Here is a 9,613-nt window from a genome sequence, read left to right as displayed (position 1 = left end):
AAGAAAGGGATATACCACTACCTGGTCAAGTGGAGAGACCTGACCTATGACCAGTGCACATGGGAGAGAGACGATCTGGAGATGCCAGAGTTTGTCATTCACAAGGCCAACTACTGGGCACACAGGTACTGGACTAGTGTACTGGCCAAATGGCATCCATGTTGGCACTTAACACTACTACAGTGAATCTGTCTTAATGTCAGTGTCAACATGCTGAACGYCACAGTTCTACATCACAAACCAAGTTTGGCAAACCTTGTATGCTGTTGTAAATAGCTCAGGGACACTGGATTGATGATTGATAGATTGATTGATGGATCGATTGATTGATTGATTCAGGGATGAGGTGATGAAGGAGGCCCCAGACATGCCGAGGAGGATGAGGAGGATGAGGATGGAAGAGAGCGAAGACCCCCACAGATCACCTGTCAACGACGTGAGTTCTGATTGGCTCACTCACTCTGTAACAGCCACATCTATTGGTCGTCATTCYGGTAGCCGATCAACTCTCACTACCAAGTCAAAACACTAGTGTCATTCTGTACAATGATGTCAATGATGTTTATCTCCTTTTTTCCCCCCTTACATCACCATCCGTCTTTCTCTTTATCTTCCAGCCTACAATAAAGTACGAGGAGCAGCCAGACTTTGTGACGGCGACGAGGGGCACTCTGCACCTGTACCAGCTGGAGGGGCTCAACTGGCTGCGTTTCAGCTGGGCACAGGGCACTGACACCATCCTGGCAGACGAGATGGGGCTGGGCAAGACTATCCAGACCATCGTGTTCCTCTACTCACTCTTCAAAGAGGTAGGACGGCACCTTTAGGAGCCCTGTSTTCTGTGTGCTATGCAAATTCCCTCTTGAGTATCATGTTGTCATTTTAATAGAATAATAAAGTATTCTATTCATCTTTGTAAAAAAAAAAAAATCTCTCCTCCCCTCTTCCCCCCACCAAGGGCCACACTAGGGGCCCGTTTCTGGTGAGTGCCCCCCTCTCCACCATCATTAACTGGGAGAGAGAGTTTGAGATGTGGGCCCCTGACTTCTACGTGGTGACCTACACAGGGGACAAGGACAGCAGAGCCATCATCAGAGAGAACGAGCTGACCTTCGACGACACGGCCGTACGGGGAGGGAAGAAAACCTTCAAACTGAGGGTGAGGACGGAGGGGAGGGAGGGGAGGGGAGGAGGGGGCAGAGGAATGACATGAGAGAAAGCTCAGATCTGTTCATCCCATCTTCTAAAAAAGAAAAAACATCTAATATCTGCTTCTGTTTCTCTCTGTCCCTCTCCCCTCTCTCCCGTCTCTCTCCTCCCTCCTCCTCTCTCTCTCTCTCTCTCTCTCCCCTCTCTATCCCCTCTCCGTCTCTCCCCTCTCTCTCCCCCCTCCTCCTCTTTCTCTCCTCTCCAGAGAGAAGCCCCTATAAAGTTCCATGTCCTGTTGACGTCCTATGAGCTGGTGACGATAGACCAGACCTCCCTGAAGTCTATAGACTGGGCCTGTCTAGTGGTGGACGAAGCCCACCGCCTCAAGAACAACCAGAGCAAGGTAGGCTGCACCTGTTTGGTTTTGTTTTGTGTGTGTGCGTTTGTACTGTATTTAACTTTGGCCAATCAGATCACGTCTCTCTGTTCCTACTCCCCGCCTACACGCAGCAACTCAAGAAGGARACACCAACACAGAGAATAGTRAGGCGCTGGGCAGAGGAGAGAGGCTCAATGCTGCAGGAGTTTTTTGACAATACTGATTGGAATACGGTCAAAGATTCATCCACCCAGGACTCATCCATCAACATTGAGGAATATACATCGTCAGTCACAGGCTTCATTAGGAAATGTGTTGATGATGTTGTATCCACAATAAGAATCCAGACATAGTTTTGCACGACACCCTCCATCATCAAGTTTGCTGACGGCACCGCGGTTGTAGGTCTGATAACCAACAACGACRAGTCAGCCTATAGGGAGGAGGTAAGTGAACTGGCATTGTGGTGCCAGGACAACAATCTCTCCCTCAACACCAGCAAAACAAAGGAGGTGATTGTTGACTTCAGGAAGCAGAGGAGGAAACATTCCCTGATCCACATCACCAGGACTACAGTACAGAGAGTCAAGAGTTTTAAGTTCCTCGGCGTCCACGTCACCGTGGACTTGTCATGGACCAACACCACCACCACCATTGTCAAGAGGGCGCAACAGAGTTTCTACTTCTTAAGGCGGCTGAGGAAATCCTCTCCAAATACTACCGCTGCACCATTGAGAGCGTCCTGACCGGTTGCTTCACGGCCTGGTATGGGAATTGTTCCGTCCACGACCACAAGGCCCTCCAGCAGATGATGAAGCTGGCCCAGTACATCACTGGGACCGTGCGTCCACCCATCCAGGATATCTWCTTGAAACAGTCRYYTGAGGAAGGCCCACAGCATAATCAAGGACCCCATACACCCCAGCCACAAGCTGTTCKCTCCCKTACCATCGTGAAGATAGTATCGGAGCKTGAGGTCTGATACCAACAGACTCAGAGACCGTTTGTATCTACAAGCCATCAGACTGCCGAACAGTTGAACTGGACTGACCACCTGCTCTGATTCTCCACACCGTAGCACACATGCACTCACTCATGCACACGCACACACACACACACACACACACACATTCATGCTACACACACTTCACAGTTGCTGCTACCAGACTCTTATTATACTGCTCAATTTATACAATTGCCCCCCCAATCCCCCTTTCCCMAATACACGTGTAAATATTGGACWAWAAATTGTGCCTTCCTGTATTATACTTATGCCTGTATTATACTTATGCTAAAATGTTTATTCTATTCTACTGAGTTATTTACTTTATGCTCGTAATCTTATATTTTATTATTTCTTATTGTTGTTGCATTGTCGAGAAGGAACCTGCAAGTAAGCATKTAATTTCATTGGCCTTGTGCGCGATGTATACGAGTACAAGRCAAGCAGGTACGAGCTATCCGTTAGGGACGCAAAAAGACAATACAGACTCAAACTTGAATTGATGTTCAACAACTCAGACTCACTTTGCATGTGKCAAGGACTCCAGACTATCAAAGACTACAAAGGCACATCCAGCTATGCGGTGACCACTGAACCCTCCCTCCCAGACGAGCTCAACATATTCTATGCTCACTTCGAGGAAGACAATACCGAGCCATCCAGGAAGACTCGCTAATCATAAAACTTGAAAACTTCACAAATAAAATTTGAAATCTTACAGAATTTCCTCTTGAAAGACAATGAACGTCAACAATCAATCAATCGTTTAATCAATCAATTAATTATTGCCTGTGTTTTCTCTCCTCAGTTCTTCAGACGTCTGAATGACTATACGATTGACCACAAGCTGCTRCTGACTGGTACTCCTCTACAGAACAACCTGGAGGAGCTGTTTCACCTGCTCAACTTCCTCACTCCCAACCGTTTCAAGTAGGGGAACACACACACACACACACACACACACATATTCACATAATGGCTGCGTTTACACAGACAGACTAGTTCTGATCTTTTGCCACTAATTGGTATTTTGACCTATCAGATCAATAATTAGGCCAAATATAAGAATTGGGCTCTCTGTATAAACACAGCCATATAAACACATAACATGTACATATAGACTGACACCGACTTGGACGTATGTGGATGTATAGATGCACACACTCATAGGCTGCGTTTAGACAGGCAGCCCAATTCTGATATTTTTTCCCCATTAATTGGTCTTTTGACCAATCWGATCAGCTCTGAAAAAGAGCTGACGTGAAAAGATCTGATGTGATTGGCCGAAAGACCAATTAGTGGAATCGAGCTGCTTGTCTAAACGCAGCCATATATGCAAGCAAACCACTCACACACAACACAGTCATGCATCTCTACTTCTATTTGCATGTTTTCAACCTAAATATCCTCCATTCACCAGACATCCTTTCACTCTCTCCCTCCCCTCCATCTCCCTCCTCCCTCCCTCTGTAGTAATCTGGAGGGGTTCCTGGAGGAGTTTGCAGACATCTCCAAGGAGGACCAGATCCAGAAGCTCCATGACCTGCTGGGTCCCCACATGTTGAGGAGGCTGAAGGCTGACGTCTTCAAGAACATGCCGGCAAAGACTGAGCTCATCGTACGAGTGGAACTAAGCCCCATGCAGAAGTAAGGAGGAGCGGGGTGGAGAGAGAGTGGGGGAGKGGTGGGGGAGGATGCATGGAGGGAGAAAGGAGAGGAGAGGAACGAAAGGACAGGAATAGTGAAAGAGTGAGGGAAGAGAGGAGGGAAAGGCGTATGGTAGATAAAGATACTGAAAAAGAGAGTGAGGGAGTAGTTAACAAGTTAATCATAAAAATAATCACACACTAACTGTGTCTTTCTTCATTGATGTATTATAACAGGAAATACTACAAGTTGATTCTGACGAGGAACTTTGAGGCTCTGAACTCTAAAGGAGGAGGTAACCAGGTGTCTCTACTCAACATCATGATGGACCTGAAGAAGTGTGCCAACCACCCCTACCTCTTCCCCGTCGCCTCCATGGTAACTATGATCATAATGATACACTGAGTGTACAAAACATTAGGAACACCTGCTCCTTCCATGACGGACTGACCAGGTGAATCAAATCATATGAAATCAAATTTGTTGGGGCGGTATGGGAATTGGAGTGGGTCTACGGTTTCCGGGATGATAGTGTTGATGTGAGCCATGTCCAGCCTTTCAAAGCACTTCATGGCTACCAACGTGAGTGCTACGGGTCGGTAGTCATTTATGCAGGTTACCTTCACTTTCTTGGGCACAGGGACTATGGTGGTCTGCTTGAAACATGTAGGTATTACAGACTCGGTGAGGGAGAGGTTGAAAATGTCAGTGAAGACACTTGCCAGTTGGTCTGCACATGTTCTGAGTACATGTTCTGGTAATCCGTCTGGCCCCGTGGCCTTGTGAATGTTGACCTGTTTAAAGTTCTTGCTCACATYGGCTACGGAGAGCGTGATCACACAGACGTCTGAAACAGCTGGTGCTCTCATGCATGTTTCAGTGTTGCTTGCCTCGAAGCGAGCATAAAAGGTATTTAGCCCGTCTGGTAGGCTTGCGTCACTGGGCAGCTCACGGCTGAGTTTACCTTTGTGGTCCGTAACACTTTGCAAGCTCCGCCACATCCGACGAGCGTCGGAGCCGGTGGAGTAGGATTCGATCTTGGTCCTGTATTGACGCTTTGCCTGTTTGATGGTTCATCTGAGGGCATGGCAGGATTTCTTATAAATTYCCGGATTAATGTCCCGCTCCTTGAAAGCTGCAGGTCTAGCCTTGAGCTTGGTGCAGATGTTGCCTGTAATCCATGGCTTCTGGTTGGGATATGTACGTACAGTCACTGTGGGGACAGTGTCGTCGATGCACTTATTGATGAAGCCAGTGACTGAGGTGGTATACTCCTCAATGCCATTGGATGAATCCCGGAACATATTCCAGTCTGTGCTAGAAAAACAATCCTTCAGCGTAGCATTCACGTCATCTGACCACTTCCGTATTGAGCGAGTCACTGGTACTTCCTGCTTTAGATTTTGCTTGTAAGCAGGAATCAGGAGGATAGAATTATGGTCAGATTTGCCAAATGGAGGGCGAGGGAGAGCTTTGCATGTGTCTCTGTGTGTGGAGTACAGGTGGTCTAGAGTTTTTTTTCCTCTGGTTGCACATGTGACATGCTGGTAGAAAGGAGATAAAACGGATTTAAGTTTGCCTGTATTAAAGTCCACGACCACTAGGAGCGCCGCTTCTGGATGAGCATTTTCTTGTTTACTTATGGCCTTATACAGCTCATTGAATGCGGCCTTAGTGCCAGTTTCGGTTTGTGGTGGTAAATAGACGGCTATGAAAAATATGGTAGATAGAGTGGTCTACAGCTTATCTTGGTAGATAGTGTGGTCTACAGCTTATTATGTTGTACTCTACCTCAGACGAGCAATACCTCGAGCCTACCTTAATATTAGACATCGCGCACCAGCTGTTATTTACAAATAGACACAAACCCCCAACCCTACCAGACATAGCTGTTCTGTCCTGCCGATGTACGGAAAACACAGCCAACTGTATATTATCCGTGTCGTCGTTCAGCCACGACTTGGTGAAACATAAGATATTACAGTTTTTAATGTCCCATTGGTAGGATAGTCTCGAACAGAGCCCATCCAGTGTTTTCTCCAGTGTTTGCACGCTAATAGAACAGATGGTAGAGGTGAGTTACCCTCTTGCCGACGAATTCTCACAAGGCACCCTGATCTGCCCCCCCTGTATTTCCTTATTTTCTTCATGTGAATGACAGGGATTTGGGCCTTGTCTGGGAGCAACATTATATCCTTCCTGTCAAACTCATTAATTAAGGTGAAAGCTATGGTCCCTTGTTGATGTCACCTGTTAAATCCACTTTAATCAGTGTAGATGAAGGGGAAGAGACAGGTCAAAGAAGGATTTTTAAGCCTTGAGACAATTGAGACATGGATTGTGTATGTGTGCCATTCAGACGGTGACTGTGCAAGACAAAATATTTAAGTGGCCTTTGAACGGGTTATGGTAGGAGGTGCCAGGCGCATCGGTTTCAGTGTGTCAAGAACTGCAATGCTGCTGGGCTTTTCACTCCTAACAGTTTCACGTGTGTATCAGTAATGGTCCACCACCCAAAGGACATCCAGCCAACTTGACACAACTGTGGGAAGCATTGGAGTCAACATGGGCCAGCATCCCTGTGGAACGCTTTCGACACCTAGTACTCCATGCCCCGAAGAATTGAGGCTGTTCTGAAGGCAAAAGCTGGGGCAACTCAATATTAGTGTATATTATCTTAAGTCACATTTTCAACAGTAAGGACACTGTAATTTACCTCTGAATTGCAGAACAGTGACACATTCTGGTAGGTTTGAGTAGTATAGCTACAAATTTATTCAGCCTATTATTACAGTCTAAGGGGGGAAAAAACCTAGGAATATGCATTAATGTAAACATGACCACAAATGTTCATGGAAATGAAAGAGTTTACGTTCTTTCAGTTATTCAAGTTCAATAAAGAAGTTATATCTGTATAATGTATGAGTTATATGTCATCACATGGCCATGGTGTGATGTCTTTACCGTGATATTAGGAAGCCCGCAAGACGGCGAGCGGAGCATACGAGGGCACGGACCTCACAAAGGCTTCTGGGAAACTGACTCTGTTACAGAAGATGATGAGGAAACTGAAGGACCAGGGACACCGGGTGCTAGTCTTCTCACAGGTTGGTACACACACACACACGTACACACGCACACACACACGCAAATACAAACATGCGCACTGTTAGCACTTCCGTAACCATTTCTCTTCTCTCTCCTGCTCTCCTCCCTCCCTCCTCTCTCCCTGGTAGATGACTAAGATGTTGGACCTGCTTGAGGACTTCTTGGACTTTGAGGGTTATAAGTACGAGAGGATCGACGGAGGAGTCACAGGAGCTCTGAGACAGGAGGCCATAGACAGGTTCAATGGTGAGGCAGACACTCAGTCTACTGCAGGTTCTAGAAACAAATACAAGCCATTTAGATGAAAGGGAACATTGCGATTTTTTCCCCCTTCTCATTATCAGTGTCTAATGCAATTTATTTCTCTCCCCATCTCACTTTCTTTATCTCCCTCTCTCACGCTCTCGATCTCCCTCTCTCTCTCTCTCTCTCTCTCTCTCTCTCTCTCTCTCTCTTTCTCTCTGTCTCACTCTCTCAGCTCCTGGTGCTCCTCAATTCTGTTTCTTGCTGTCCACCAGGGCAGGGGGTCTGGGTATTAACCTGGCTACAGCAGACACTGTTGTCATCTTCGACTCAGACTGGAACCCCCACAATGACATCCAGGTAGACTGTCACTTGAATGTTGAAATAATGTCCATTATTGAAAAAACAAGTCTGAAGGACATTCATGTAGAATTTACATCAATTTCCATGCACTTAATTTTTGCTCTTTAAACATCATACAAACAGTAAATAAGTGGCTTATCTGCCTTTGCCTTCCGTCCTGCTAGCTAACGTTTAATCGCTGGAAAATAAATGGGACGAACTGAAAGCACGTATATACCTACCAACGGGACATTAAAAACTGTAATATCTTATGTCGTGGCTGAACGACGATATTAAGAACATACAGCTGGCGGGTTATACACTCTATCGGCAGGATAGAACAGGAGCCTCTGGTAAGACACGGGGCGGGGGCCTATGCATATATGTAAACAACAGCTGGTGCATGATATCTAAGGAAGTCTCTAGGTTTTGCTCRCCTGAGGTAGAGTATCTCATGATAAGCTGTAGACCACACTATCTACCTAGAGAGTTTTCATCTGTATTTTTTGTAGTTGTCTACATACCACCACAGACCAATGCTGGCACTAAAACCGCACTCAATCAGCTGTATATACCGCCATAAGCAAACAGGAAAACACTCATCCAGAGGCGGCGCTCCTAGTGGCCGGGGAATTTAATGCAGGGAAACTTAAATCAGTTTTACCTCATTTCTAYCAGCATGTTAAATGTGCAACCAGAGGGGAAAAAAATTCTAGACCACCTTTACTCCACACACAAAGACGTGTACAAAGCTCTCCTTCCACATCCATTTGGCAAATCTGACCATAATTATATCCTCCTGATTCCTGCTTACAAGCAAAAATGAAAGCAGGAAGCACCAGTGACTCGATCAATAAAAAAGTGGTGAGATGAAGCAGATGCTAARCTACAGGACTGTTTTGCTAGCACAGACTGGAATATGTTCCGGGATTCTTCCGATGGCATTGAGGAGTAACCCGGAAGCTTATAAGAAATCCCGCTATGCCCTCCGATGAACCATCAAACAGGCAAAGCGTCAATACAGGACTAAGATCAAATCGTGCTACACCGGCTCTGACGCTCGTCGGATGTGGCAGGGCTTGGCAAACTACAAAGGGAAGCACAGCCGAGAGCTGCCCCAGTGACACGAGCCAACCAAACGAGCTAAATAACTTTGATGCTCGTTTCGAGGCAAGTAACACTGAAAATGCATGAGCGCATCAGCTGTTCCGGACGAGTGTGTGATCACACTCCCGCAGACAATGTGAGTAAGACCTTTAAACAGGTCAACATTCACAAGGCTGCAGGGCCAGACGGATTACCAGGACGTGTACTCTGAGCATGCGCTGACCAACTAGCAAGTGTCTTCACTGACATTTTCAACCTCTCCCTGTCTGAGTCTGTAATACCAACATGTTTCAAGCAGACCCCATAGTGCCTGTGCCCAAGAACACTAAGGTAACCTGCCTAAATGACTACTGACCCGTAGCACTCACGTTTGTAGCCATGAAGTGCTTTGAAAGGCTGGTCATGGCTCACATCAACACCATTATCCCAGAAACCTAGACCCACTCCAATTGCATACCGCACCAACAGATCCACAGATTATGCAATCTTCTATTGCACTCAACCACTGCCCTTTCCCACCTGGATAAAAGTAACACCTATGTGAGAATGCTATTCATTGACTACAGCTCAGCGTTCAACACCATAGCGCCCTCAAAGCTCATCACTAAGCTAAGGACCCTGGGACTAAACACCTC

The 9,613-nt window shown here is 46.4% G+C and overlaps 1 protein-coding gene across 1 annotated transcript in view; it reads left to right on the top strand.

Annotated features, from left to right (window-relative positions):
• Positions 1–9,613, top strand: part of LOC111960170 (chromodomain-helicase-DNA-binding protein 3-like) — a 56,016-nt gene that overhangs the window by 29,584 nt on the left and 16,819 nt on the right. Inside the window, 11 exon segments of the mRNA XM_070437814.1 lie at positions 4–125; positions 340–436; positions 618–809; positions 959–1,159; positions 1,415–1,552; positions 3,340–3,461; positions 4,005–4,178; positions 4,415–4,556; positions 7,154–7,285; positions 7,415–7,532; positions 7,765–7,889. Of these exon segments, the coding sequence (XP_070293915.1) occupies positions 4–125; positions 340–436; positions 618–809; positions 959–1,159; positions 1,415–1,552; positions 3,340–3,461; positions 4,005–4,178; positions 4,415–4,556; positions 7,154–7,285; positions 7,415–7,532; positions 7,765–7,889 (1,563 nt within the window).

The sequence above is a fragment of the Salvelinus sp. IW2-2015 genome, linkage group LG37, assembly GCF_002910315.2.
Source record: "Salvelinus sp. IW2-2015 linkage group LG37, ASM291031v2, whole genome shotgun sequence".
Taxonomy (NCBI): Eukaryota; Metazoa; Chordata; class Actinopteri; order Salmoniformes; family Salmonidae; genus Salvelinus; species Salvelinus sp. IW2-2015.
This window is presented reverse-complemented; position numbering and strand designations above follow the sequence as displayed.